The sequence below is a fragment of the Talaromyces proteolyticus genome, assembly GCF_021365285.1.
Source record: "Talaromyces proteolyticus strain PMI_201 chromosome Unknown BGW36scaffold_6, whole genome shotgun sequence".
Lineage (NCBI taxonomy): Eukaryota > Fungi > Ascomycota > Eurotiomycetes > Eurotiales > Trichocomaceae > Talaromyces > Talaromyces proteolyticus.
The window spans coordinates 571,634-598,779 of NW_025764282.1; the positions used below are offsets into that span (position 1 = coordinate 571,634).

The 27,146-nt window shown below is 47.6% G+C and overlaps 11 protein-coding genes across 11 annotated transcripts; 4 read left to right on the top strand and 7 right to left on the bottom strand.

Annotated features, from left to right (window-relative positions):
• Window positions 1–6: 6 nt before the first annotated feature.
• Window positions 7–1,774, bottom strand: BGW36DRAFT_319552 (putative sphingolipid desaturase). Its single transcript, XM_046212615.1, has 3 exons — window positions 1,407–1,774; window positions 1,053–1,331; window positions 7–984 (listed from the first exon to the last, which is right to left on the bottom strand). The coding sequence occupies exons 1-3, from the start codon at window positions 1,587–1,589 to the stop codon at window positions 193–195; spliced, it is 1,254 nt and encodes a 417-aa protein (XP_046071933.1). The 5' UTR covers window positions 1,590–1,774; the 3' UTR covers window positions 7–192.
• Window positions 1,775–1,798: 24 nt separating this feature from the next.
• Window positions 1,799–3,793, bottom strand: BGW36DRAFT_378269 (methionine aminopeptidase 2-like protein). Its single transcript, XM_046216087.1, has 7 exons — window positions 3,666–3,793; window positions 3,457–3,582; window positions 2,794–3,389; window positions 2,465–2,728; window positions 2,247–2,408; window positions 2,108–2,194; window positions 1,799–2,058 (listed from the first exon to the last, which is right to left on the bottom strand). The coding sequence occupies exons 1-7, from the start codon at window positions 3,703–3,705 to the stop codon at window positions 2,002–2,004; spliced, it is 1,332 nt and encodes a 443-aa protein (XP_046071934.1). The 5' UTR covers window positions 3,706–3,793; the 3' UTR covers window positions 1,799–2,001.
• Window positions 3,794–4,538: 745 nt separating this feature from the next.
• BGW36DRAFT_416773 (cytochrome P450) lies at window positions 4,539–6,103 on the top strand. The gene is made up of 7 exons (XM_046219358.1): window positions 4,539–4,895; window positions 4,959–5,033; window positions 5,089–5,148; window positions 5,180–5,200; window positions 5,272–5,438; window positions 5,553–5,712; window positions 5,786–6,103. Exons 1-7 carry the CDS (start codon window positions 4,602–4,604, stop codon window positions 5,795–5,797), a joined length of 789 nt encoding a protein of 262 aa, XP_046071935.1. The 5' UTR covers window positions 4,539–4,601; the 3' UTR covers window positions 5,798–6,103.
• Window positions 6,104–6,171: 68 nt separating this feature from the next.
• BGW36DRAFT_258031 (DnaJ domain-containing protein) lies at window positions 6,172–7,119 on the top strand (the record flags this gene model as incomplete). Its single annotated transcript, XM_046210038.1, has 2 exons — window positions 6,172–6,404; window positions 6,468–7,119. Coding segments are annotated over 2 exons (885 nt in total), but the record flags the coding sequence as incomplete, so codon positions are not given.
• A 766-nt stretch (window positions 7,120–7,885) lies between these two features.
• Window positions 7,886–9,147, bottom strand: BGW36DRAFT_359037 (outer mitochondrial membrane protein porin; the record flags this gene model as incomplete). The annotated part of the gene is made up of 6 exons (XM_046214033.1): window positions 7,886–8,035; window positions 8,138–8,640; window positions 8,745–8,775; window positions 8,841–8,929; window positions 9,008–9,041; window positions 9,100–9,147. 6 exons carry the CDS (start codon window positions 9,145–9,147, stop codon window positions 7,886–7,888), a joined length of 855 nt encoding a protein of 284 aa, XP_046071937.1.
• Window positions 9,148–10,699: 1,552 nt separating this feature from the next.
• BGW36DRAFT_397015 (putative asparagine synthetase Asn2) lies at window positions 10,700–12,936 on the bottom strand (the record flags this gene model as incomplete). The annotated part of the gene is made up of 9 exons (XM_046218243.1): window positions 10,700–10,742; window positions 10,796–10,900; window positions 10,950–12,208; window positions 12,276–12,424; window positions 12,483–12,518; window positions 12,590–12,616; window positions 12,690–12,715; window positions 12,766–12,816; window positions 12,911–12,936. The coding sequence occupies 9 exons, from the start codon at window positions 12,934–12,936 to the stop codon at window positions 10,700–10,702; spliced, it is 1,722 nt and encodes a 573-aa protein (XP_046071938.1).
• Window positions 12,937–13,372: 436 nt separating this feature from the next.
• On the bottom strand, window positions 13,373–14,631 carry BGW36DRAFT_164261 (putative SUMO conjugating enzyme). The gene is made up of 4 exons (XM_046209596.1): window positions 14,249–14,631; window positions 14,030–14,190; window positions 13,918–13,941; window positions 13,373–13,780 (listed from the first exon to the last, which is right to left on the bottom strand). The coding sequence occupies exons 1-4, from the start codon at window positions 14,281–14,283 to the stop codon at window positions 13,527–13,529; spliced, it is 474 nt and encodes a 157-aa protein (XP_046071939.1). The 5' UTR covers window positions 14,284–14,631; the 3' UTR covers window positions 13,373–13,526.
• On the bottom strand, window positions 14,549–17,105 carry BGW36DRAFT_164256 (uncharacterized protein). Its single transcript, XM_046209595.1, has 5 exons — window positions 16,696–17,105; window positions 16,154–16,612; window positions 15,291–16,102; window positions 15,136–15,228; window positions 14,549–15,076 (listed from the first exon to the last, which is right to left on the bottom strand). Exons 1-5 carry the CDS (start codon window positions 16,880–16,882, stop codon window positions 14,981–14,983), a joined length of 1,647 nt encoding a protein of 548 aa, XP_046071940.1. The 5' UTR covers window positions 16,883–17,105; the 3' UTR covers window positions 14,549–14,980.
• An 859-nt stretch (window positions 17,106–17,964) lies between these two features.
• Window positions 17,965–19,380, top strand: BGW36DRAFT_427207 (cytosolic branched-chain amino acid aminotransferase; the record flags this gene model as incomplete). Its single annotated transcript, XM_046220376.1, has 4 exons — window positions 17,965–18,199; window positions 18,256–18,553; window positions 18,613–19,311; window positions 19,365–19,380. The coding sequence occupies 4 exons, from the start codon at window positions 17,965–17,967 to the stop codon at window positions 19,378–19,380; spliced, it is 1,248 nt and encodes a 415-aa protein (XP_046071941.1).
• Window positions 19,381–19,894: 514 nt separating this feature from the next.
• On the bottom strand, window positions 19,895–21,376 carry BGW36DRAFT_378286 (putative metal-dependent hydrolase). The gene is made up of 2 exons (XM_046216088.1): window positions 21,084–21,376; window positions 19,895–21,015 (listed from the first exon to the last, which is right to left on the bottom strand). Exon 2 carries the CDS (start codon window positions 20,938–20,940, stop codon window positions 19,972–19,974), a length of 969 nt encoding a protein of 322 aa, XP_046071942.1. The 5' UTR covers window positions 20,941–21,015; window positions 21,084–21,376; the 3' UTR covers window positions 19,895–19,971.
• A 4,203-nt stretch (window positions 21,377–25,579) lies between these two features.
• On the top strand, window positions 25,580–26,658 carry BGW36DRAFT_427209 (uncharacterized protein; the record flags this gene model as incomplete). The annotated part of the gene is made up of 3 exons (XM_046220377.1): window positions 25,580–25,781; window positions 25,852–26,444; window positions 26,527–26,658. 3 exons carry the CDS (start codon window positions 25,580–25,582, stop codon window positions 26,656–26,658), a joined length of 927 nt encoding a protein of 308 aa, XP_046071943.1.
• Between the last annotated feature and the right edge of the window lie 488 nt (window positions 26,659–27,146).

Below are 27,146 nucleotides of genomic sequence, written 5' to 3' on the forward strand. Positions count from 1 at the left end.
ATTTATCGTCCTGGCCAGCCAGCGATCGACTTAGCCATCAGGAGCAAGACACAATATGTTCTATTTTGCTATGTACATTGTCATCTATTTCTGCTACAAGACATTGGAAACATGAAGGAATCCGTAGCTCGAAAGCATTTACGCTCTCTTAGCACTAGAGCTCCTGACGTAATCTATGCTCGGCAAAAAAAGCTAGTTTTGGATTTCGCTCTCCTTCCATCCACCATCTTCCTCACCGTCCTTGACAGATTCAGCTGAAATACCCTCTCCAGCACGGCCAGACCTCTTGGATAGCCCACCAACAACTCTTCCACCTTGGGCCCTTTTCACGCGACACCATAGACCGACATTTTTATCCAAGACAAAAGCCCAAATAACCCAAACCCAGCTTCGGTGACAGGGAAGCGGTTCATAGAATTCACGGGCAATGCGGTGAACCTCTGGTAACCGGGTCCATGGGATTGCAGGAAAGTCGTGGTGTTCGTTGTGTAAACCAACATTGTATGTCAGGATGTTGAGAGGGCCGTAATAGGAGTATGTTTCCGGAGGGGCGAGAGAATCGAGAGGACTTTTCTCCTCTTTCGTAGTGTTTTTGTTCTGTTTGAGTTCTGTAATTGATTCCGTACCACCATTTTTGATCTCTGAGAAGAAGTAATGTTCGGCAATGAAATGCCCGGCGCACGGATGCAACGAGCCCGCAAGGAAGGAGCTCCATAGAAGATAAAATAAGGGTTGCAGTGAACCTCCACACAAACGGACGAGAGCATAGTCAAAAGAAAGCTGGGTGATGAGGTTCAATACGTGGATTGATGTAAATGGCGGACTGTATATAAACATGGGACGGAGGGCGTAGAAAAAGATCTGGAAAGTGCAGAAAAATGCCTTTCCGAGTAAAGAGTCGAGAAGGAAAGCCTCGAAGGCTGTAGGCAGATCCGTGTCGAGACCCGCTACTCCGAGAGATTTGTGGTGCGTAAGGTGATAAGGCTATCGTAATGATCCCCGTCAGTTTGATTACACTTCTTTTGTGGCACCTAACTGCTAGGACTACATACCCGAAATGCGGCACTATATGGCAGGCCAATTGGAATATTGGCGAAAATAGCAAGTATACGGTTTGCAAACGCCGACCGGAAGGCCAGATTATGAGAAATCTCATGAATGGCAAGGAAGAGATTTTGGTTGGAGGTGGCTCCGATCACATATGCGGTGAGAAGGAATTTCCATGAGAGCATGGGGGTGTCACGAAGTAGGTAAGCGCAGGTTATTTGGAGGGATACAACAGCGAAAACGAGGTATTTCGTGAGAGGCTCCGGACCGCATAGCTTGGTAACCTATTAATCCCATCCGTGGTAAGTAAAAAGGTCCCGGCAGTTGGGTATATTTTTGAGCCATAACGAGCTGCTTACCTCTGGATGAGCTTTTATAATTGCTTGACGTCGTGATCGATGAGGCTCTTCAGTGTACGTCCAAAAAAAATGATCAACAGAAGAAGACCCTGGTGGTGGTGCTCTGACCGATTGTTCTCCCCCCTTTGCAGGATGGATAGCCGCCCTGCGGATGGGGGTAGAGGTTGATGTGACTGATGCCATGAAGACGACAATATAGAATGCTAAATCAAAGCAAGCCCCATATGAACAGAGCGTTGTATGTTTGTCGGCAACGTAGGAGGGCTACATCGGAAGTTGATAAATATTGAGAAGCCTTGAGCTCGGCACCGGATCTCTGAGTCTCCACGTGGGGCTACTGTTGTTATGTATGGCTTAGTTACAATCCACCGCCTACCTGTTACATAGATGCGTTTATTATGATACAAAAATACAATGTCGATTTTCTATTTCTCTGAAATCAAAATTCAGACAGAGTGGGTCGCATAATTTTTATTTGCTTTTCCTTTAATCCAAATATATGCAAGCATGTCGTTAAAAATATTGCATCAGCCAAGGCACAAAGCCACAGAAAGAAACAAGCTGTAGTATCTCTTTCGTATTTGGGCATTGCCCCTCAATAATCGTCGCCTCGACTGATGATTTCTTTTACATTGGGTCGTAGAAGAATTGTCTAAATTCCTGTTAGATGGAGCAACCAAAACAAAGCTTTGGAAACTTACATGTTCGAATTGAGCGGTATAGGAGCCCTTGACATCGCACAACGGCGGATAATCCTGGACTATTCCTGCAGATACCAAATTATTCAACTAATGGTTGTTAACAAACGGCACCTTCCTACAAAAGTGGATTTATACATACTCCAAGGAGGTATTTCTCCTGGCCGAGTCTATCAAGATATCGTCGGCAAAACGGCAGGGTGCCGAAATTCTTGTTGATCACGCTCAAAAGATTCTTTGCAGAAGACAGACGGAGTGCCACATTGGCGGCATCTGGAACTTTGGCATAGTGGGATGTTTCCATCTATATGAACCTGTCAGAATGGCCAATCGTGTCTCGAGGAAAAGTAGAATACCGACATCGTCCCTTACGTAGCCTTTACCGGTACTTCCAAAAGTTTCGATAGCAAAGACTTCGCCTTCTTCCATCTTTGTTTGATCACCTCCTTTTACAATGGGAACACTTTTGCCACCGTGGATGACGTGCTGATCAATATTGTGTCCGTTCAGGTTACGGATACATTTCACTGGGTATGAATTTCCGTTTAATTCGAGTTCATAGCTTTCCATGGCTTCCTGAATAGCTGCCCCAATGTCACTCATACGAACGTCAATACCAGCTTCCTAAAAGTCAAGTTAGATGGCAACTTTCTTATCGTGTATATGAACAGATGATCTGTGTTCCATACCCGAACTCCAGTGTTTGTAGCGTCCTTAACAGCAGCCAACAAGTTGTCATAGACTGGGTCAAAGGTCATTGTAAAGGCACTATCGACAATTCTGCCGTTTATGTGGGCACCAAAATCAACCTTCATAACATCTCCCTGCTGCAGAACCATTTTGTTGCCGGCATTAGGCGTGTAGTGAGCCGCACAATGGTTGATGCTAAGACCGCAAGGAAATCCCATTCCTCCCTTGATGTTGTCTCCTTCTTCCAGACCTTGATGGCCGGTTAAAGCACGAACGCCATCCTCAATTCCCTCCGCAATCTCTGTTAAGGTCTGGCCCGGTTTGATATTGGCCTGGGCCCACTGACGAACTTGACGGTGGACCTCCGCTCCGTGGCGATACTCTTGTAAGAAATCATTGTTCATGCGGTCAAGATAGCGTTTCTCTTCATTGGTTGTACGATAGTTGTTTTCATCCTTGTATTCAACGATTTCGCCTTCCGGGTACTGGTTGTTTGGGAAAAGCTCGGAGAGTGGAACGCGAGGAGGAGAGGTCTGTGTCTTTGCACCAGCCTTCTTCTTCTTCTTGGGCTTGCGCTTCTTTTTTTTCTTCGCGGCTATATCGCCGAAAAGCTGTGAGTCGTCCGTCCGATCTTTACACTGCAAGATAGGATAATAGCCTACCTCCGGCAGCTGTGCCTTCTGCGGCGCCATCCTCTTCATCCTTGTCATCATCCGAGTCCTCGTTCTCTGCTGCATTGTCTGCGGAAGTGCTGGCAGCATGCTTGGCATGACCATTTTGGCCGTTCACTATGGTCGGTCACAATAGCACAAAACACGTCAGCGACGGCTCGGAGAGATAAAGGAAGGATCCCATCCTGTGAAATACTTACAGTCGAGCTTATGAAGCTCCGAACTAGCCTGGGCAGCCATGGTGATGCGTAGTTGCTTCTTGGAAGTATTTGAGGTGGGGTGCAAAATTGCAAAAGCGGGCTAAGAACTCTTATCGATCAGCAATCATCAGTGTGGGGTGCGTCGCCGCTTGGATCTGAGTCAACAATTACGCCTGAGCGTCGAATAAGCTCACGAGATAGTCTGAAATAGAAGGATTAAACTTATGAAGCATATTTGAACGGAGCACAGCCAATGATGCTAGAAACGCCTCAGTGCAAAGTACATGCGGCAGAACCATGACGGCATTACCTGCCACCTCCTCCCTCTCTACACTCGCACCAACGGCAACTTAGCCTTCTATGTATCAATCCAAAAAAGCCATTAGTGCTCATTTCTTCGATTCATGTCTATCATATTCCTACGCCCATCTCATTTTAGAGGTTTCCGAGCAGTCGCAAATGAACTCAACCCAACGTCAACAAAAATGATTCTTCCACACAGGGATGAGCAACTGACCAGTGCGTGTAGACATGCATCTTATTTGTTTTGATTTCGTGGCGGACATGTGCTAATAATACCTCCAACTCTGTTGCCGACCAGCCTCCGAATCGCGTAAAGAGAGCCAATGAATAGCTATCGACTGCCCCCTCAAGGAACTGGACACGGAAATAACGGCCTATTTGCTTCAGTCTTTTATCTTTCGGCCACGTTCCAATAGGGCAGACTTCCTCGTGCGTTCGCACGCTCTCGAAGCCAGCATCGCCCAGAAGCCCCTTGAACTGCGGGAATATGTCGAAGATTCTGCCAAACGAATGTGAATTTGGATTGAATTCGGCCTACAACATGGGTTAGCTCGGCTTTTCTTCTCGGTGGCATAATTCTCCTATGCCTCTCCTAGACAATTGAATATCTCACAATCCACTCGAACGTGTGTGATGATTCTGGATACGTGCCGTCGGTTTCCATGGGCCTTCGGAATCATGAAATCTCTTCCTTTAGCTATATTAGACAAAGTCGCTTCAGAGGCGTCCTTACTTTTACAATGGCAAAGAATGTTTCGTCTGCAAGTCGATACAATTATTGCAAGCAACCGCGGTGGCCAGAAGGTGAGTGGCACAATTTTCCAGGCCCTCTTGGATAGGGAATTGCCTCCAGAAGAGAAAAGCGCGGATCGTCTTCAGGATGAAGCACAAACGTTGGTTGGTGCGGGAAGCGAAACAACTGCAAAGGTATTATCAATTATCACCTTCTACCTTCGTGATAAAAGGATGCTGAAGAAATTGCGCCATGAGTTATCACTTGTTGTGCTCGAGCCGTCCGACCCAGCAAAGGTCCTTTTGTCTCAACTCGAGCAACTCCCTTACTTAGTGAGTTTTAATCCCCGTAGAGTCGAGTATCCAAACCTAATTATCACCTTTCCAGAATACTGTAATAAATGAAGGGCTCCGTCTCATGCATGGGGTCACATCCCGATTGGCTCGGGTTGTCCATTAGGTGATCAAATATAGTTAAGGATTGGGAGATTCCACCATCTGTACGTATTCATTCTAACGTCTCCTCGTCGACTTATTTGTAATTTTCTACTAATATGTCAATTCATATCAGACACTAATCAGCCAATGTAATTATTTTGTTCATATGGATCCGACTATTTTTCCCGATCCATTCGAATTCAACCCAGATCGCTGGATCGAAGCCAATAAGAAAGATATCCGCCTAGCTCGCTACATGGTTCCTTTTACCAGGGGTGGTCGCCAGTGCGTAGGTATAAAGTATGTATACGCTTTCCATATCCTTTTTCTCCAGATTCCTCTTTGTCTTTGCTTAGAAATGATAATTTGAAGGAACGAAAGGAGATTACGCTGACTACCACCTTTTCTCAACAGTCTCGCGTATGCAGAAATATTCTTCACTCTTTTTGTTGTCATGCGTCGCTTTGAATTTGAAATCTACGAAACCACTGTTGAGGACGTGCGAACTGCTAGGGACTACTTCGTAGGTGTCCCCGAACCGGGCTCGAAAGGAGTCAGGGTTCTTGTAACAAAGGTATTGTGAGGCCACATCTTCCACTCCCTGCCTATCCTTGCAGTAATATGATATATCTCTAATACTACCTTAGGCTAACCGTTGATTGCACCTTGTTGTTCCTTATATGCTCAATAGACACTTTCATCTATTCATTTTGCATCAGACTAACAACAACAACAACAAAAACCACTTTTTAAAATAAACATGAGTTTCTAAGAGTAGTATTACATACTCTATATCCACAAAGGGCTGGATTGGAATTAATTGCCTTTTAAGAAGCCAATGGAATAAATATCAATCTGGTTGTGCCACGTTGTATGTATGTAATTATGCGTAATTATACCGTTTCATACAATGCCGCCGATGACGCAGGTCCTCACCAAGTACTAAATAGCACAGCTTTTGCCGCAGTTTTAAACCTCACTCGTGACTCTCCCCTCGAACCTCGATTGGGCTCTAATTGATGCGAAATGAGGGATGCCTCTTCGCCTAACGACTTCTAGAAGGTTGTCGCCTTCTGTAACCTTCTTCTTCAAACCCTCACCTTTGCACCCTCATTTCCGCGGCACCAGCAAGGATTCAGTCCGGTCGTCGGCATCAGCAGCACGATTCTCAACGACTCGACGAGTCTACTATGCTCGCAGTCGTGAGCCCACCTACTACGAAGTCCTTAATATACCGGTGACTGCGACGGCAGCTGAGATTAAGAAGTACGTCCCATAAAACAGTTCCACACATGATCAACTCGTCTCTAATTTCTTCATTATCAACAGACAATTCTACGCCCTTTCGCTAAAGCATCATCCTGACCGCAATCGCTCTGACCCAAGCGCCACAGAACGCTTCGCGACCATATCCTCTGCGTATCAAATACTTGGCGACAACTCGAAGCGTGCGCGTTACGATCGGGATCATGGAATTGTCAATCAAAACACCCATAGTAGTGGCGTATCCGGGCAACATCCCATGGGCAGTCATAGTAGTGCGGGTGCAAACTTGCGCAGTACGAACAGTTCTTATGTTGGCTCACGTCCTGCAAGCGGGTTGAGCAAAAGACGAGGGACGTTTAAGGGTCCGCCTCCCAGTTTCTACGCACACGGCGGATATGGTGCGAGAGCTTCGCGGCCAGGTGCTGGTGGAGCTTATACGGGGACAGGGACAACTGGTAGCAATGCAGATGCTGCTGCTCCGAATGAGGAGGATCCTACTTCCTTTATCAATCATAATCCTATTGGGCATTTCAATGCCAAGGGCCACTTCAGAACGCAGGCAGCTGAAGATGCTCGGCGGCAACAGAGACGGGTACGACAAACACAGCGTGAGCAGGAAATTAGAGATAATGCACTTGCATACAGTGGAAATCTCATTTTGCGATTCGTGATAGTCTCGGGTATTCTAGTCTCGACAGCGGTCCTTGGAGGCTTGTTTAAAAACACCGAGAAACCGAGCCGACAAACAACAAAGACTTCAAAATGATACTTTCTCGCTGTTTCGCATGAGCGAGGAGGATATAGAACAAAACTGGTTAAGTACAGATAGATTGGCGCTATCAACGGTTTTGTTATGTTGGTGTGCCAGCTTACCGGAATCATTACAGGGTTTATATTGCTTCACTCTTTCTGGTCATGGTTGTCTTCACTTCTGAATAGAGGATACGAATTTTTAATCTTGTAGATACACTTGTTGAAGGCTATTTTGCATTATGTACGATATAAAATATACCTGAATGTTCACTCACTGGCTAATACATGTAATCTGTGAAGCTCGGTTTATATTGAATTAGCTCATAAATACCGCCTACCAACGGAGCTTGTTTTTCTACACAAATGAAATAATTTTATATTGATCTGCTATACAGGCAGAGCATACAACTGACCCAAGTGCATGCTAATGCTCGAATACATGTAAACTTTGATGGTCGGATTCCACCGAATTGCTGATCCTCATCCTTGGCATCCTTCTCAAGTAATCTGTCATGTCTTTCAGAGGTAATTATTACAATAAAGTGAAATGGTAATGAAGGGTCAAAAATTCCCAAAATCCCCAACTTCAAACTAGAGTGAAATGTGTCTAGATTTGCGTGGGACAAGGTATTAACTGAAATAGACTAGAATTCAGAGCCCGAATATTAAACGATGCCGCGGATTTAAGAAACCAACTTCGGGGTATCATTTCTTTTGTATGAGAGAATTTAACCCTCGAAGGTGAAGCTGGCACCAACCTTGTGGGCAGCTTGGTTCAGGTTTTGGGTATCGAAAGAAGCACCAAGGCCGAGGGTAACACCAGGGCGGAGGAGAACGTTGTAAGCGAGAGCGGCGATACCGCGATCGTTGATCTTGGCCTATACGCATGGTAGTTAGAAAGATGTTTCAAATTGGTTTCAAAACGGGATCCATGCAGCATGGCGTTTTTGGCAGAGTTTCACAGCTCATACTAGACGTACCTTGGCGAAAGAGGAGGGGTCGAGGCGGTACTTGCTGGCAACTTCCAAGCCAACAGTGTTACCGGCCTTCGAGTCCCAGGTAGCCTTAGCACCAGCCTCAACCTGGGCGTTCACGCGGTGGTAGTAGCTGGCGGAGAAGACAGAGAGGTTGTTGCCGGCAGTGATGGCGGCAGAGTACTGGGGAAGGCTGTAGCCAATGGCAGCGGAGTACTTGGTGATGGCAGCCTTCTGGACGTCGTAGCCACCCTCAGCACCGACGAGGAAGCCCTCGTGGCCAAGGACGACATCGAGGTTGGCAGTAGGTCCCTTCAAGAGGTCAAAGAAGGCACGGGCGTTAAGGTTAGGCTGCTTGAAGTAAAGGTTGAGCTTGGCACCCTTGGACTGGGAGGTAGGTAGGTATTGGGTGAGGATCTCGGCCTTGAGACCCTTGGCAATGTTGTTGTCCAATTCGAGCTTGGTGTCAAGGGCATTGGCGGTAGTCCAGGCCTGGGTGAGGGTAAGGCCTGAATATATAGTTAGCGACTGTATCGACTCGAGGCATTCGCCTTTGCCGCATAGCGTTGGTGTCTGCAATGCAGGCAGCAAGAAAGCTTGTAAGGGGTATTACCAATGGGCTTGTCAACGTATTTGGCTTCAAGCTGTTTCACGACGTATTAGTTTGAGTTTAAACAAACACAGTTATAACCACGAGAGGCGAACGTACAGAGCCGCCGATAGGGCCATCGTGGGTTGATTTTCCCTTCACGGTGAATGTGACGCCATTGGGAGCATTGGACTTGACCTCAATGCTGGCTAGACAAAGAAACAAAGAAAAGGCAGTTAGTCTATTTGCACTTCAGAAGAACAGTAACAAGTCAATGCGCAACATACCAGGGCTGGTGTGGTAGAAATCCTTGTTCAGGAGCTATGATTTCACCGGGTTAGAATCAAGGCGTTCGACAGCGCGACAACTGAATGCTCACATCGTTAGCCGCCTTGGCGATGTCGGAGAAAGCAGCAGGAGCAGCCATTATGAACTGAGATGAAGCGGAAGGTGGAAAGAATGGTGTGGGATATTCTTTAGAATGCGAGGTTGGGTTGTTGTGTTTTGGAGCACGACAAAGGAGAAGAAGGAAGCTTTGAGGAGGACTACCGACGTTGGGTTGAGAAAAGCACGGAACAACGCCAGGGACCCGTTCGTTGTGGCCACGGGGGAGCCTAGGTCGCCTCTCATTGGCCGAACTACCTACGGCCGGCAAAAACCGCCGCGTCACGTGATGCGGCCTCGGTTCATCGTTTGACGATAGTTATACAATTGTCCACGATATAGAACTGGCTGCTGCCGAGTCAGCGGCCTGAGAAAAAAGAGGCCTTTGACGCCTTCAGGCCTTGAGGGATCGCTGTTCGCGGTATAAACGCACTATTCGCATTGCCATGTCGATCTCTGATCAGAATGGCGTCATTTAATGTGATCAGTTACCATCTCAGCAAGCAGTTAATATAGTATACACCATCCATTGATACGTATATATTATGTTCTTCGCAGTTCTCGATAAGAATGAGCAGCTATCTCGGCGATAGCCTGGCAATGTTAAGATCATCAGTTACAGATCGTCATCAATTGATAAATTGTCGACCAAGGCTCTATGTATAACTTTAGTCTTCAGATGGATTAAGTAATACCTGCACGTATTCGACTAATAATGTGGCGTCATAACCAATTATCAAACATTACATGCTTATCACCTGGTACTTTGACCCCTTCTTCAACTGGCTAACCCTACAGAAAGCCGTCTAAACGCTAATAGCCTCAAAAATCATGCCTTTCACTGTCATCCAAGGCCCGAAGGAAGAAATTAAGCCTTCCAATATCGGCCTTGTCGACTTCGCCGTAGACGGGACAAAGGCTAACGACGATGCTACCATACTCTGCCAAACCTTGCCAACTCCTCGCCGCCACGTGATCCTCAAACCCTTAATGAGAGAATGGGTTGTTCGGTAATCTTGGGTCCGTCTAAGTGTATTGCCCAGCGATATATGCCTGACTCTGGGGAAGTGTTCGTGTAGTAGACTGTTGCTCTTGAGAATTTGCAAAGTCTGGAATCCTGGCAACGCCGTGGAGTCGTTCATCGAGTGTGAACTTGCTGAATTTATTGCAGGTTTTGGAAGATAGTCGACACAACGTTATGGGCTACATATGTAGTATCCAGGAGTAGCCAGCCCTACTGCATCTTGCTTAACTGAATAATGAATCTGATATATGAACCATATTCCTGGCCGTTGTCTCAACATTGACTTAACGTCGACTTATGCTACAAGATTACACATGGAGATCCCAGCCGTCCTTTCTTCGTTCCCTGGCCTGATAACTAGACCAGTATGTATCAGTTTCATGCCCAGAAAATACCAAAGATCGCACCTCCCATCTGCGCCCGCTGAGGTGCCAACATATGAAAAGTCTGAACTGAAATACACCGTCTGAAGTAGACCAACCATATTGCACACTGAAAACCGAAACATAATCTTCAAATCAAACAACAAAGAGAAATTCCTAGCCGAAATCTATGTGATTTTTTTTGTATTCTAAACCGCGTTGTTATACTTTGCCTGGTGGGTCGCGATAGCCCTGTAGCCTCAAATTAGGATCTAACATTCGTGTAAGGGACATGTAATTCTTACCGCCCACTAGGGTCAGACTGCTTAGACCAGGTTGGTACCCATCGTTCCACAGTGCCTGCACAGGAAGCAGGGAAGTGCTCGTCAAACATCGTGCGGTACCAGTAGCTATAGTGTGGTCAGTATCTAATACATCGCTTCGGCGAGGGTGACTTACGCCTCTTTTGTGTCGGGAATGTCACTTCCCCACTCCGGCTTTGGGTTCTTCATCATCTCATCAGTGACGTGAAGCTCAGCATTGTCCTTCAGAGCATCAATCCATCCATATCCAACACCGTCACTAAACTGCTCCTTCTGGCGCCAGAGGATGTTATCGGGAAGATAAGGAGGAGTTTCAGGTTCATCCGTAGTGTCAAAGGCTTTTCGTAGAATATACTTCTCAATACGGTCCTTTGTGATCATCTTCTCCTTAGGATCAATGTTCATGGCAGTTTCCAAGAATTGCTTGTCGAGGAAAGGCACACGGGCTTCAAGGCCCCAGGCGGAGGTGGACTTGTTTGCGCGAAGGCAGTCTGCAAGATGCAGGTTCTTGACTCTTCTTACTGTTTCGTCATGGAAGGACTCTTTGTCCGGAGCCGCGTGGAAGTAGAGGTAACCTCCAAAGATCTCATCACTGCCCTCACCACTCAAGACCATCTTCACACCGAGAGCCTTGATCTTCCTGCTCAAAAGATACATAGGAGTGGAAGCGCGGATTGTGGTCACGTCATAGGTTTCAAGGTGGTAGATGACATCCGACAGAGCGTTGAGACCGTCTTCAATAGTGAATGTGAAAGCGTGATGCTTGGTGCCGAGGAATTTGGCCACCTCAATAGCAGCCTTGGTATCAGGAGCGTTGGGCAAACCAATTGAGAAAGAATGCAATTGTGCCAAGACAGTCACAGTCGACAAGTCGTTAGTGTCATCGATTCCGACAAGCCCGGATTGATCAGACTGCTGAGGTGACAAGCCATCCTGAAGGGCTCTGCTGCGGAGAGTTTCACGTTGTGCAATTGAGGCAACCAAGCTAGAATCCAATCCTCCAGATAGAAGCACACCGTACGGGACCTCTGCCATGAGCCGCTTGCGAACTGAGCGTTCCAACATCTCCCGAATGGCCTTGTAGTCAAGTGGCGTTGATGGTACCTTTTTAGGGTCCCACCATGACGGTTCAAAATACCGTGTCATTTGATCCGTCTTGGAGTCGTAAACATGCCCAGGAGGGAAAGCAACGATCTTGTCGCAGACGGGGTGCAGACTCTTCAATTCAGAGGCAAAGTAAACAGCTCCGGGTGTTTGGGAAGACCATCCTTGATAGAAACTGGTTATACCAATAGGATCGCGAGCTGCGACAACGCGGTCTTCCTTTGCATCATAAAGGACCCAGGAAAACATTCCATCTAAGTGCTTGGGAGCGTCTAACCCATATTTCATGTACTAAATATATCAGTATTTGGCCTCATAACCCCCTAAAAGAAACATAGACTTCATATTCTAGACATACTAGTGGGATGATGACTTCACAATCTGAGTGTGTCTTGTAGTTGTATGAAGGATCAAGAGACTTTCTTAGAATGCGATGGTTATAAATCTCTCCGTTGACGGCGAGAGCAAGGGTCTTGTCGTCGTTGACGAGGGGTTGGGATCCGGTATCTAAATAAAGTCAGAGTTGAGATGAGTTATATTATTGGCAGAAATTGGATCACCGTACCGACACCGACGATACTCAGACGCTCGTGTGCGAGAACTGGCGAACGCACAGAAGGTCAGCCCGTCACACCCAGATCAAAACCAGCCATTGGGTTTCATGCTACTCACTAGTGTTGCCTCCAATGAAGTTTCCACCTGAAGGTAGCATCGTGTCAGCCCATATCGCCATAATCTTAACCTGATTCTCGCTCGGCGCATTGTGACTCACTCCAATCTGGTCCACGGTGGCGAAGGCTACAATCGCAATTAGCTTCAATTTTTGAAGAAACCAGATTTTCCCTTACGCTTTCGCCATGCGCAAAGCCGTAGGCTTGAATTTTTGCACATCTGGGTGACTATTTGCACATTGTTAGGATCAGCACCTTTTTTTTTGCGGAGTCGGCGGGGTGCGGATAAAAGTAATTTGGCTTGGACGAATTGTAGACGTACTGATGGCAAGCGAATATTCCACACATCTTGCTGGAGCCCTGGGCAGCTTCTTATCCTTGATTGAGGCAGCTGGAGAGAAGGATGAGAGGGGGGCAATATATAGAGGAGGAGTACGCAGGCTTAGGGCTTTGGCAGAGAAATGCAGGCAGGGTTTGGAGGGGTCTGAGCAGGTGAAATAATAACCGCGAAATCGGAGAGGCTGCCATTGGTGACTCACCCGATAAGATAAGACCCGCCGCCGGCCCCGACAGTATTGTTGGATAGACGAGATAACTAATGGTTGCATCCTCTTGTTACTACTAGTGTGATGTGGCTCTCCAGCTGCTTACGGAATCCATTAATATTCAAATGCATTGCCATTGAATTGGTCTACAGCTTGCACGTTCTAGAAGTTAAGCCAAGCCCTGGGCTTGGCCATGCATGACTTCATTCGTAGTCACATCATTTTTCGTGCTGATGCTAGACTCGATTGTATCCACCAAAAGCAATGAAAATGGTATGGAAGAAAGAGACAACCCCCCGCTCGAACTCCATGGCCGTATGAGAAACTCCCGATAGACAGAAAAAAAAGGAAGATGTGACAGGATCAAACTGCACACCGGTATCTTAAAAGCAGCTATGGCGCCGGATTTTCCCTCACGACTTGCTTTACTTTTTTTTCATAAGCCGCGCGATCCTTCTTGAAAAGATTATAGGCCTCCGCCTGGGCGGGTGATTCAGGGTTAGGGTCGTTGAGGAGATCTTGAACGCCAAGCAGAATTTGTTTTATGGTAATAGCAGGTTTCCAGGCTTCTTCCTCGTTGAGGATCGACAGGCAGACGGTGCCAGAAGGGTAGACATTCGGGTGGAAGAGCGGCGGGACAAATTTACCTGTGATACAGCCACCACTTAGTTACTGAGGACACGTCGTGGGTGCTGAAGAACGCTTGAACTACCTGAGGAGGTAGCGTAGTGGTTCCTTCCTTTCTTCTTTCATATTTTGCAGTGGAGATCATGGCGCAACTCACATTTTGGAGGTTTGGTAGGATATTCTATGGTAATTTATCAGGTCAAAATCATCTTCATACAGCAAAGATAGGTGCAAAGCATAGACAACAAGCAATGTTAGAGTAGACATACCATCAGGGAAAATTAGGTCTAGTTTGAAGAGGCCACCCTCCCACAACGTAGCTGCCTTCCCTGGAATCCCACATTCCCATTTCTTCATGTCCAAAACGCCTTGAGCATTGCGATGGGGCTTAGCATAGAAGCCAAATGGATGGTCTTTGCGCCATTGCTTCCTATGACACCGGAACTAAGTACTATGGTCACATGGACAGGCAGGAAGACAGATCTTACCTCTCCTCGGTGAGGCGGTTGAGACATAGACTCATTGTGACCGTATTGACCCCAAGCCTGACTGAGTATTCTGGTGTGTAATGAATCGTAGTCACAAGTGTAGATAAGGCGTCGACGATCGAAGATGTGCGGAGACTACGGATCAAACAAAGTGCGGGGGTGGATGTGATCGTTGGAAGGAGTGAGGAGAGGAGTATAAGCTGCAGCGGATGAGGTTAAGGATAAGTGAGCATGGTTGAGCAACGATGCGCGTAGCTAATTAGGCGCTGAGCCTCGTTGAACCTCAGCAGTTTGCAGTTGATTGCCCCACGCCTGCCACCAGCTTCGGGATTCCGATTGAGTCGGATGTCACGTGCCACGTGGCCTTGGTTGGATTTTGAAGGCCCTTGATTGTGCAAATAGAAAGCAACACGCTCACCGGTTTCTGTTCGTGGTAGACGAGAAAAAGAAATTTTCAAACAAGAGGGAAAGAGGAAGGACAAAAGAAAAGGAAGTGATCAGCAGATGAGAGATATGATAACGCGGTATGACCAATTTCAATGACCATCCTTCTAATTACTACTACATCACCAGCTTACGATGAGTATTGCGAGGAATTCAAGTATTAAAATATGACAATGCGGCTGACATGAGAGAGGTGCTTTGCGTTATCACATCAGATGTACATTCAGACGAGTGGTCCTCTAGACAGTCGACAATTATCGTCGGTATGAAACGTAGTATCATAATCTCTTATTGATATATACCCTTTTCAAACCTCTCAGTGTCATAGAATTTGGCTGTAATTGTATTGCCATTGAAAACCCGACCTTCCAGTGCATTGACAGCCTAGACAAGTGGTCAGATAAAATCCAATACTGCGTTTAGTGGAATTGGATAAAACTTACACGTAGTGCTGACAATTGAGCAGTAAACTTGACAAAAACAGGAATGGGTCCATCGCTCTGACGATGGATGAAAACTCGTTCAACACGGCCATACTATATCAGAGTTAGCTATCCTTTCTTGAAATCAGGTCAGGGTCACAGTGCGTATGCATTACCTTTTCGTTACATTCCTCGCCTATTTCCTGCATAAGACCACCTCCTTGACTATTGTCAAGTTCTGCATCGAGGTCTAAACCATTTACCATTCCATATAACACAATGACTTCACTCATAGGCCCAAATTTCCCTTCTTCCTCGGCCTTCTTCTTCTTGCCGGCAATAATCTTGCCACGGCCTGCGGGTGTAGCAAAGCCCCCGCCTTCTGAATCCGGTTTCTTCTTCTGTTTCTCAACCTTGACCTGTAATGGGTTGATCATGCCGGAACCAGTGGCGCCTAAGCCCGATCCTTTAGTCCACCCATATTTGGCCATGAGACGTTCCGCAAAGCCCTTTTGTCCTGGTCGAATAGAGCGAGGAGCATCCCCTTCTTCCTGAACAGACTCTTCCTTTGCAAACGCTTCCTCAAGCTCTTCCTCTGTCGCTGGGATATCTTCTGGTGGCGGAGGTAGCACGTATCGAACAGGAGCGCGCGAAATGGTTGCTGAGCCTGGTTGAAAGGTAGACATTGGCGGAGGAGCAGCGACGGGAGGTTCTGGCGGAGGAGGTGGAGGAGGGGAAAGAGAAGGAGGCGGTGGTTGCTGGCTCATTTGAAGCCTCCGGGTATAAGCATCTTCCCACGTAGAATCTTTCGGTACATCCGCTGGTGGTGGTTGATAATCTGATTCCGAAGTGTTCAAGTCATTACTTCCTTGAGTCGCTTGAAGCCGTCGAGCGTACGCATCCTCACCACTGTCCTCCGGATTGATCTTAGAAGTGTCATTTAGACCAGGAGGAGGCGCAAAATTATAGGCTGGGGGGGCAAATTGTCCTGTATAATTGTCAGTATCTTATAGTCTCCTCGAAGCGTCTCAAGACTTACTACTTCTTGGTTGAGAGTATTCGCCGTCACTATCAAAGTCACTGCTTGAACGCCTAACCATACGATGTGTATATAGTCGGTCTTTCCACTCTCTAACTTCGCGGATTTTCTCGTCGCTCTGTTTGTACTCTTCATAATTATTTGGTCGCGAAGGGTCATATATATCATCCCAGTTTGTCATCATCTCAGGGCCATCTCGATTCTTCTTCCTCTTTTTCCGGCCTCCACGTTGTCTTCTTGTCCCTCCGTAGAAGCCATTTATGTCATCGTCGTCATCTGCTGTAGATGCCCAGTCTGCCAAAGTAGTCTTTGTTTGAAGACGCGCAGCGGCACTATTTGCGCTTGGTGTGGGAGCAGCGGGCGCGGAAGGCGCTGAGGTGGGTTTGGGGAATGGGGCCTTAGCTTTTGGCTTCTGACTCGATAATTGTGGTCGTTTGATAGGTTGAAAGCGTAAAGATGCTGTAGTTGTGAAACAGGAAATCCCAGAACACAAGTGAGCAATCATATTGTAAATCATCGTGGAAGATGGGGTATTGCGCTACCGGCACTTAGCTGTTGTTTCTCCGTGGCGGCATCATCTGGCTGAGAATCTCCCTCTGAGCTCTGGTTGAACACCACTGGGGCTCTTGAAATCGTCCTAGAAGCTGCAGAGATCTCTGACGCCGGATCTAGGAGATTGGCGTACAGCGAGAGGCCCCCGCTCTTGCCCGGCGTTGATTTAGAAGTCATGTCAACGGTCGCATGGGCTCAAGACCACACTGTGCCCGTTCGTTAGAATAAGACACTGTTCTCTTATTTGTGCAAACGGGCAGTTTTGCGATAGCTTCATGTTTATTGAGGATCGCCTGCTAACGGTTGAACGACTGGCTTCAAATCAGACTAAGGCCGAAGCGGTTGGGCGGGCTTGGCAAGTTTGCTTCTTTTGCAGCCTAAGGTCTAGCCCATGTAGGCTCTTATTTGGTGCCTTTCTCTTTAATAATAATACTATTATTTGTGTTGTTTAGGACTTCGTATCTGCACCTAATTTAAGCAGAAGCTCATTACGAGCCGCTTCTGCTGCAGGTATATACTAAATTCTGAGAGGCGTTGGGGCCGTGGCGTCGAGATAGACGAGGGCCTCCATAGCATGGCTACTCCGTATATAAAACCTGGGGCTGAGACTTAAGCCATCATTAGCGTGAAGAGCATCCTTGTCGCCATGTGACACGTCAGATCCTCAGCACTGGCTAGATCTTGTTTGTCGGTGTTTTGTTTGGATTGCATGGATAGCAAAGTATCAAGCCATCAAATGTGTCTAACAGCTGACCAGCTGGGAGAGCGCCATGAAATAACCGGGTTTATGTACTGCACCACTGAGCACGAACAAACCGGTGTTATCCTTGGGAGATATGCACGAAGAGGAATCGAGCCGCTGCAATTGCTAGGATTTTGGAGGAGACTGCGTGTAGTTGTATGAGAACTGCTAGTTTTTTGTACTGGCAGTTCGCTTAGACGCGGCAGCATCCGATTTCGGTGCTGCAATGCGGAGATCGGCCACCTCTCCGGTGAGACGCCAATAGTATGCCACAAAATTAATTTCTTACAACATACGCCCTACTCCAGCGCTTCTGCTGTCACAGAACCTGCGCCTGGGCTGCCGTTGATTATTAGACCCTTGGAGTGAGTCATTCTTGACGAGAGCGCCAATAATACGCGCTTCGTCGACCGATTGCTCAACTTTAAATTCCTCGCATAACGCAATCATTGCGCGAGGAACTGTCTCTCTTTCACCTCTTCCTTACGGCCAGGCCCAGCATTCCTGTCGCCAAAAGATGAAGCTCTCACAACAATTTGTGCGCAGCACATTGCTGCGTTCAACTACTACTTCAAAAGCTACTTCGCTATCGGGATTCGCACTATGGCAACGGTCATACAGCACTAAGCCTGGGTTGTCGACGACACCAGTGCTACCAGGCGCTGACCCCTCCAAGCTTGTAATCACCACAACAACCACCCCCAAGGAACTGACTCCGAACAATGAACTGGTTTTTGGCAAAACCTTCACAGGTAAGAACTTTTGCTTCTGGCAGCGAATGCTGAAAATTAACATGGGGGTTGAATAGATCATATGCTCTCTATTGAATGGACCGCTTCCGATGGCTGGCTTACTCCTCGCATAATTCCCTACCAAAATCTCAGTCTTGACCCTGCGACATGTGTTTTCCACTACGCATTTGAGTGCTTTGAAGGAATGAAGGCATACAAAGACAAGAATGGGAAGATACGCTTGTTCCGGCCCAGCAAGAATATGCAGCGTCTAAATAAGTCTTCGTCACGCATTGCTCTCCCGACAATTGACGGTGACGCTTTCACCAAATTGATTGCAGAGTTTACCAAAATAGAAAGCAGATTCATTCCAAAGTAAGTGGGGTTAACAAGCCTCTATCGGGTTTTATGCTGATAGGGTCGTGAAACTCTAGTGAAAAAGGATATTCGCTCTACTTGCGACCGACTATGATTGGTACCCAGCGCACAATCGGAGTTGGGCCCCCTGGCTCGGCGCTCCTCTACGTTATTGCCAGTCCTGTCGGCCCGTATTATCCAACTGGATTCAAGGCAGTGTCCTTGGAAGCAACTGACTACGCAGTTCGCGCATGGCCTGGTGGTGTCGGGGACAAGAAACTCGGCGCCAACTATGCGCCCTGCATTGTCCCTCAACAAGAAGCAGCCTCCCGAGGCTTCCAACAAAATCTGTGGCTATTCGGCGAGGAGGAATACGTGACCGAGGTGGGGACAATGAACCTTTTCATGGCCATCAAGAACAAAGAAACTGGTCAAAAGGAGCTTCTAACTGCTCCTTTAGACGGTACTATTCTTGAAGGTGTCACCAGAGATTCCGTACTTTCATTAGCGCGGGAAAGACTTGTTCCCGAGGGATGGGCGGTCTCGGAGCGTAAGGTACGCATGTCAGAACTCGCTGAAGCTTCTGCCGAGGGTCGTCTGATAGAAGTTTTTGGATCTGGAACTGCTGCTATTGTCAGTCCTGTGCGTAATATCAGCTACAAGGGGCAATTGGTGGATTGCGGATTGCAGGGTCATGAAGAGGCAGGAGATATTGCTCTCCGTATGAAGAACTGGATCGAGGGTATCCAGTACGGTGAAGAGGAGCATGAATGGAGGTGAGTGAACCTATAATCTGAGTAGAAGATTGAATGCTAACAAAGTGACAAAGTTATGTTGTGGAGTAAATACATACTACAGCTATGGTCGAATTTATGCATACGTCAACGTTATTGGCGGCTGTATTTGCGTTTTTGGTATATATAAAGATAGCTCATTCATGTATGTGTGAAATTAATGAGATTGTTTACACTTTGCGTTGATAAGATGAGAGACATTCAGATCTCGGCCAAGCTTCAGTGTTAAGGCTCGCGGACCTCAATTGATATTCTAAATTCAATATTTTCTTACGGCATTAATGCAACCACGGAAGTATAAACTTCACAAGCGTATTTATCAATAGATGTTGAACAACAGATCGGCCTACAGCTCACGTAGAATGTCAGTTTCAATCCGTATCGAGATATCCTCGGTACCACGTGATGACAATGCCCTAAAAACGACGACATTGACAGTCAAAATGAACGAGGACGGGAACATTTATCTAAAACAGGGTTCTTAACCCTGATATTCTTACACTGCGGCTTATTACAATAATTGAGTCTTTGCATTATTTGTAGACTAGTATTTATAAGTGAACGGTTTATATCATAATTCATTATTCTTGCATTCAAAGCACCCTCTATCTAAAACAAACCAGACAAGTTATGGCTGGTCATCTATAAACTTTTCGCTTTGACACGCAACAAGTTCTCCGCATTTTGATACGCAAACAACTTCAATTTCTCGCCCGTGAGCAATCCACTCTTCTCGATCTCCTCAATGAACTGCAATCCCTTCTCATTAGTTGAAAAGGGATAATCGACGCTATATAGGACATGCTCAATAGGCATCGTTTTCAAAAGACATTCTAGTGGAGGCAACGAAAACATGCCACTGGTGGTAATCCAGATATTCTTTTCCCACACATCCTGAAGGCTCCGCTTCTTCGCCCATCTAGCGGTGACGTTGCAGACGCGGTCGAACTGGAATGGCAATAGCTCGCCCATATGCCCGATGACGAGTTTCAAGCGCGGGAAGCGTTCGAAGAGGCCGCTGGCATACAGTCGTAGAACATGAAGACCAGTCTCGTGGTGCCAGCCCCAGCCGAAAGCGCTCAGAGCTAGAGCTACCGAATCGTCATAGTTCCCCTTGTAATGTTCCATCATGGAGTCAGACGCGAATGTCGGATGGATGTAGATGGGCACATCTAGTTCCTGGGCTTTCTCAAACACAGGCCAGAAGCGCTCGTGATCGTAGAATGTCCCGTTGAGGTGATTCTCGATTAAAGCGCCAACGAAGCCCAGGGTTTTCACAGCACGCTCTAGCTCCTTGGCGGCAGCAATGGGTTCACTCATGGGGAGCATCGCGAAGGCTGCGAGGCGGGTGGGATGCTGAGAAACGGCAGCGGCGAGGTCATCATTGACAACGGTGCATAGAGATGGTGAGATATCACCGGGGCCATGGGAAATGACTTGCAAAGATACTTTGCCATTATCAAGGTCCTGGATGCGGTTTTCGCCCAGATGATCTAGTTTTGCAAGAGTATGTGGAGGGAAGTGGGAGTAGTGGGAGCGTGCCTCGTCGCTGGATTCCTTCACCTTGGGCGAGGTGTAGTGCTCCTCGAGGGTGATGAGAGGTGGAGTCATAGCGTTATTCCGGAATAGTGAATTGATATGATGGCCAATACTTGTATTCCAAATGTCATGTTGAAACGTCCGATACTTAAATAAAATCAATCACTCTTTCTGGCCTCCATTACTGATGTATCTCCGAGAACCGAGTCACGTACATCATAAATCCGAATACGCGCGAACACCCGGAGATTGAACTTGGTTACCTTGCGTTAATATCAGGCAACTATTGGTGTGGCATATCCGCAGATCAAGGAGCCATTATTCCAATCTCAAAGCATGACGCGACTATTCCGCCCTAAGTTGAAGACGGAAACAACGGCCTTTGAACTTCTTAATGCCGGAACGGAGATTAGTACTTGTCGCTCGCAACGAACTTAATTGCTAAGGGTACGACCGATCGGTGGCTTTGGCAATTGCAATAACAATAATAAGACTGAATTGTTCATATGTCTAGATACATGACTCTTACTGCCGCTTCCTACAGGCAGAATAATTAATGAATTCGACGAGAGGGAGGACCCCACTATTACCCCTCGTTGAGGCTTGTGGCATACGAGAATGTCTGGATTGGCAAGAAAGTCGCCGATTCCTCAAAATTGATATTTTTTCTGCAACTTGCTCTGCATTCATTTTGATGGAGGAATGAGAGATTCACTGGTGGTCGCATTCGATGATATGATAACCATAAATATGGTTAGGGTTTAGGTTTAGGGTAACTATGGGGGGGCTGCTTACTCAGGCTTCTAAATCTGAACGCCAAGGAATGATGGTAATGAAATAATGAGATTATAATACAATTCACAATAATAATCACAATCATAATGTGTGCCAGGCGCGTCCTATTGTTAGAACTTGAGCCTTAAAAGAGACAGTCGCTACGCCAAGACATACCCTAATTCAACAAGAGAAGTATGCTGCGCTAGAGTGCCAACCAACACAATGACAGCTTCTCTCTGGTTGTTGGTTTCGACCCTCGCTCCGAGGATGAGCCATAAGCGTCACCACCGTTCGAAAGGCTTAACTAGGTGAATACGCGAATACGCGAATACGAATCCTGACCTCCCAGTTGCTTGCGGAAGGGTTTGCGGGATCTGTTTGGGGCATGGCAGAATTTTGAACATGGAGTACATTCTTGTTCAAGGCTCTGAGCCAACCAACCCCTCGTCTAATGAGGGATGCTATTGGTAGCCGACGCACGCCTTGTTGTTGGTGACCGATCGACATTTACGTCAGAACTTCTTTCTGGAAACCCTGCGAGACAGGGAAGACAAAGACAATCTTTAGGTGTCTTACATTAATTAATAACAGGGCGGGGCGCCTCAACAGCTCTTCTGCGTAAAGGACGCACAGTCGTATACGCTCTTGTTGCTTTTCGGAAATGGTGGTTGGAACAGGGATTCCTTCTAGAACACTACTCATTATTTCAGCCAAGACGTTTCACCCGATGGCAGGCATCTATCAATCCAACTCTTTGTTTCTTGGCCTAATTATGGTTAACAATCAATGTCTTGCTAGAGCTCGATCGATGCACCTCTTCATCGACATTGTGATTAAAATGAACGTCGAGCAGCAGCAGTCGATGACCCTGCAGCTACCCTTCCTCTCCTACCCATGAATGGACCTCCTTCTCGATAGTTGAGCTGAATAATTCGACATCAGTCACCGTACTCTTGGCTGCCCTCCGCCGCTATCCTTGAGTTCTGACTGGCTGAAGCCGAGCCAGCCACAGTCCTGCAAGCGGTGTGGACAGACCACAGTAAACTGTAATATACGAGGTCATACGAACTCGGTATGCCGTACTGTAATTTTGCTGCTCTTTCAGCCCTACAAGTGAGAATGTACGTAAACCTGGGCGCAGGCAGGGGGGTGTTTTTGCACACGCACCAATTAGAGGCCGGATACCTAATGGGGCAGTTCTCGGGGAGTTAGCGCGCGCGTTATGGACACGCACGCGCCTGTCCTGGTACGGCTGTGTAGTCTGGGCTGCGGTACCATTTTCCGAAACTGGAAGCCACATTGGCCAGCTCGACATCCTTCTGTTTTTCTATAAAGAGAAAATGTCCTAAAACATGGAGAAGAGCAGACATGTTGAGGGGTCGCAACACGAATACGAAGTTACGAGCCCCAAATCGAGGGGAGCAAAAACGGCAGCCTCGCCCCGCGGTGCAGGGATCAAGATTCCAGGCATCATTAAATTCAAATAAAAAATAGCGAAATACTAGAGACATTCTCGCCGACACTAGACCGGGGTCGTCGTTTTGTTTGTTTGGCCAGCCAGATCGAGTTCCAGTCGGTTGGCAGTGGCGTCGGTGGGTTGCCGCAGCTCTCCACTAGAGACTAAATGGCCTGAGAATAATAAGAATCTGACTGCGGCATTTAAAGTATGGAGAGGATGACAATTAACTGAATTATAGATGAGATGACTGTATGAACGATTATGGTTTTGGTTTATGACTACGACTGCGATCCGGCGCATGACTGATTAGATCTTGTGAGTGCCGGGCTTCGCTTGTATCATCTCCGTTTGAGCAGATACGGATAGCATAAAAGGACCCCGAAACGGCGCGACGCATTAACTCGCGCATGGGGCATGCAATATTAATAGTATTATTACTATGACGAACAAACTAGCATTGCTAGACCACGTATCGCCCAATTACGTAGAATGAAACCAAATTCCCATCAAGGAAGTATTATTGCTGCTTGGCTGCTAGTCTACTCACAGCAACAAGTGCGAGGATTAATCAGCTCGGCGTTAACTAAGGAAGGTTCAACTTATTATTATTAATCCGGTGAATTGTAATCAATTATTATTATCACGCTGGCGTCAAATGTCGACGAATGCCACCTAGACTGCAATAGACTACCGATCACCATGTACATCGCCTCGTCCCATTTTACTTTTTCATTATTCCCACTGTCCCAGTGCTGGGGACACGCTAGTTCACAAGAAATGGGGGTTAGTAACTTAATACATGCTGTCACGGTAGAGGTACCATAACATCCGCAGATTCCGGGACTATGGAAACGTTGTCGTACACCGTACACACTCGTTGCTGATTGACCTAGTCGGTGCTACTTTGCGTCCAACTACCACGGGATGGCGCCATAAGGCGTGGGATTCAAAAGTAATTATCTGGATCGATCAACATCATGTCCACATGTGCAGACTCCAAGCGAGGATGTCGGCGTGATATTTGTCCGAATTCCGACTGCGATTGGCATGCAGACGACGGAGTAAACCATGGCACTTACGAAGATGAGCTGGTTCTCGGCCTTGAAATAAGAACAGAGCTCCTCACTAACTTATTACGTAGCAGTAGTGAAGGCTGAAGGTAGCCATACGCCTTGCATCCATGCATCCAGGGCAATATGGATTGAAACATTACCCGTTAACGGCCCAGGATCAGGATCATCGTTGTTGATAGTAATATTTTTACCAACAAATAATAATAAAATAAAGCTCCGTTCCGGCTGTCGCCAACGCTCAGCCGTAGCGGCGGGGTGATGAAGCTGAGCTGATGACTGGTTTCCGCATTTGACGACGGCTCAGACTCACCTCGTGGATGATTCCAGGTGAGGAAAGACAGGCATCAGGCTGGCCATGCCATTGGCCGCCCTTATGAGTGACTCACTTTAGGCTTCCCAATTTTGGATCCCAGGTATCGCGAGGATACCGAGCATACCGAGTCGACCAGTTCGGGAGAGCGATTCGTACAGCAGCAAATTGCGATGCATGCATGCTACGGCGGGTGTTGGTTTCAGCATCCGAGACCCTGCATGTGGAAACTTTTGGACACAGCTGATCGAAGCTCTGATCTCTAGGCGGGTCTGGTGCTGGCCAAGCCACTCCAGGCTCCAGCTGGGGGGAGGACGCTGGCACGTTGTCAGCAGTCAATCTGCCTTTGCCTCCTGCGACTATGACTATTCCTGAATTAGTACCCGGCGTCATGCCTACTTGGGTTCGTTCTAGCGCTGGGAAGACCGGGTAATGAAATATACCTAAAATACCGTATTTTTCGTGTTGCGGCCCCTGGCGCCTCTGACCCCGGCTCTGGGGGCCCCCGCCGGTCCAGCCACGCGCCAATTAGGACGGGTAGCAGCCCCGTCCAGTGACGTGGGCTCCATGCGCAGCGGGCGGTGATTAGCCACTGACTCCGTACACCGAGCCACTCTATCTAAACGGCTGTTGGGGTCGTCGGCGACATTCCTGAGATTTACGAAACTTTACCAGCAGCCTCTTTCTAGGCGATCGGCATGGCCAATGCCCTTCGCGATTCTTCTTCGTGCCATCTTGGCTCTTCAGACGTCTGCATGCCCAGAACATGCGACTCCATCCAGTGTCCGCAGCGCCGAGCCTAAAATAGTGCAGTGCGATCCGTGGCACCCGCGAAAGGGCCGCCCACATGTGCTGCAGCCCTGCTCCATCCGGACAAGCAAAAACAGACTCTCGCTCCGCTGCGCTGCACTGGGCTGAGCTCGAGTCTCAGCTGCTCGCACTCTATATATATGCACATGCACCACAGGCCAGCCTGTCCGTACTTATATCCCCTGCTGCTCCCCTCGCTCGGGAAAACCCTCGTCACCTTATCATATCATCTCATCTAATCTCACGTCTACATTAAAGCCCTACACTACATCATCGATCACAATGCATCATCGGGGGAATTCGTACAGCTATTCATATACGAATAGTAACACTGCTACCACCAGTTCCAAATACCAGTCCAGCAACGCCCACGGAACAAGCAGTGCGTTCAGTGCCAATGCCAACCCCAATGAAGACTGGACCAAGATATCCGATTTAGCAGAGCGCCGTCGAATCCAGAACAGAATTGCCCAGCGTAATTATCGTATGTTGTATCCGCCAGCAGCCTTGACTTTCTCATTAGACTGACCATGGCGGGTTGTGTCTATCTATAGGCAAGAAATTGAAGCGCCGCCTGGAAGACTTGGAACGCCGTGCAGCTTCATCTTCCGCATCCCCCGAACAGTCACATGCGGAGCCGGAGCCTGTCAAGCCTGCGCCCAAGTCCCGCGCCAATAACTCCTCTCGCTCCAGGCAATCGTCCAAGACTAATACTAATAGTCAATGGAACTCACCTGAGACGGGGGCGAACGTGCAGTCCACCTACGGCGGCATGCCAGAGGATCGTAGCATGTTTGGCCAGCAGTCCACCCGGCAGCTGTCGACTTCTCCACCACCCTTCTTCTATCCTTCGTACCCAGCCTACTCAGACCCATACGGGCACTCGGCCTACTCATCACCGCACCAAGCTCCTCATAACGCATACAACACAATCCCACAAGGCCCATACAACGACTTGTCTTCGATGCCGGGGCATCACCTGGAGCCATTGCCTCATTCGCTTCCCTCTGGTGCTCCTGGTATTAAGCGTTTGAGTGGGTATGCAGATGACGAGGTGCTCAACCCGTTGTGTATCAACTATGCATCGATGGCTGGTATTGACATGTCGGCCTCGACGCAACCTCAGCACCATCAATCCCAACTACAGGTAAATTTACACCCTCCTCGAGCCCGCGCAATTCGTTGTTTCCATATCTAACAATAAATCTTGCGAAGCTGACCAACGACAGACCCCGCCACTTACCAGTACCTACCCTCGCGACCATTCCGGGTCCACGTCTCCCGCCGGGTCATTGAATGACCCATATCCGTTGACTCCGGAGCCAATTCGGCTGTCACCGGCGCATATCACGTTTATGTAGATGACTCTTGCTTACTGGTTGGTTACGGAATTTATGCATGGAAATGGCGTTTTTTGGGCAGGATCGGCATCATTGGCCCAGGGGCTTTGGATGGGGCTTTTCACTCATCTTTTGTTGCGAGTACTGTTACATACATAGGTATCTGAATTTAGCTACACACATCTGCATATACGGGAGACACATTAGATCTAGGTTATGAAACATTGTTACTGTTATTTTGGACTTTATTTTCCTGGCCTGTATCCATCAGGATCGTTGGACCTGTTGGCACTGCTGTTGGTTGTTGGCACTTAACAAGGGTCGGCGCGTACAATGATAAATAATAATAATAATATCCGCAAAAGTCCGAAACGACTCTGCATGTCTTGCACCGAAGGAAAAGACTGCATAACATCAACATGAACATCAACCTCTTGCGATCTCACCGGACTCCCGCACCTGATAGTTAGGAACTTTGGAACCTGGGGCTCAGCCGGGGAATCTTACAC

What these genes read in the sequence shown, in the direction of transcription:
- BGW36DRAFT_378286 (XM_046216088.1), bottom strand. Translation starts at nt 20,940, where the DNA reads ATGACTCCACCTCTCATCACCCTCGAGGAGCACTACACCTCGCCCAAG.
- BGW36DRAFT_164261 (XM_046209596.1), bottom strand. Translation starts at nt 14,283, where the DNA reads ATGAGTCTATGTCTCAACCGCCTCACCGAGGAGAG. An exon ending in AACCGCCTCACCGAGGAGAG is followed by an intron (nt 14,191 to 14,248) that starts GTAAGATCTGTC and finishes CCGGTGTCATAG; the next exon opens with GAAGCAATGGCGCAAAGACC. An exon ending in TCCTACCAAACCTCCAAAAT is followed by an intron (nt 13,781 to 13,917) that starts GTGAGTTGCGCC and finishes GCTGTATCACAG; the next exon opens with GTAAATTTGTCCCGCCGCTC.
- BGW36DRAFT_164256 (XM_046209595.1), bottom strand. Translation starts at nt 16,882, where the DNA reads ATGACTTCTAAATCAACGCCGGGCAAGAGCGGGGGCCTCTCGCTGTAC. An exon ending in GAAACAACAGCTAAGTGCCG is followed by an intron (nt 16,613 to 16,695) that starts GTAGCGCAATAC and finishes TCACAACTACAG; the next exon opens with CATCTTTACGCTTTCAACCT. An exon ending in CTCAATTGTCAGCACTACGT is followed by an intron (nt 15,077 to 15,135) that starts GTAAGTTTTATC and finishes CCACTTGTCTAG; the next exon opens with GCTGTCAATGCACTGGAAGG.
- BGW36DRAFT_378269 (XM_046216087.1), bottom strand. Translation starts at nt 3,705, where the DNA reads ATGGCTGCCCAGGCTAGTTCGGAGCTTCATAAGCTCGACT. An exon ending in GGAGCTTCATAAGCTCGACT is followed by an intron (nt 3,583 to 3,665) that starts GTAAGTATTTCA and finishes GACCGACCATAG; the next exon opens with TGAACGGCCAAAATGGTCAT. An exon ending in AGGAGAAATACCTCCTTGGA is followed by an intron (nt 2,195 to 2,246) that starts GTATGTATAAAT and finishes AACAACCATTAG; the next exon opens with TTGAATAATTTGGTATCTGC.
- BGW36DRAFT_319552 (XM_046212615.1), bottom strand. Translation starts at nt 1,589, where the DNA reads ATGGCATCAGTCACATCAACCTCTACCCCCATCCGCAGGGCGGCTATC. An exon ending in TTATAAAAGCTCATCCAGAG is followed by an intron (nt 1,332 to 1,406) that starts GTAAGCAGCTCG and finishes TGGGATTAATAG; the next exon opens with GTTACCAAGCTATGCGGTCC. An exon ending in CATATAGTGCCGCATTTCGG is followed by an intron (nt 985 to 1,052) that starts GTATGTAGTCCT and finishes TCATTACGATAG; the next exon opens with CCTTATCACCTTACGCACCA.
- BGW36DRAFT_416773 (XM_046219358.1), top strand. Translation starts at nt 4,602, where the DNA reads ATGATTCTGGATACGTGCCGTCGGTTTCCATGGGCCTTCGGAATCATG. An exon ending in GAAGCGAAACAACTGCAAAG is followed by an intron (nt 4,896 to 4,958) that starts GTATTATCAATT and finishes TTGCGCCATGAG; the next exon opens with TTATCACTTGTTGTGCTCGA. An exon ending in CGCCAGTGCGTAGGTATAAA is followed by an intron (nt 5,439 to 5,552) that starts GTATGTATACGC and finishes TTTTCTCAACAG; the next exon opens with TCTCGCGTATGCAGAAATAT.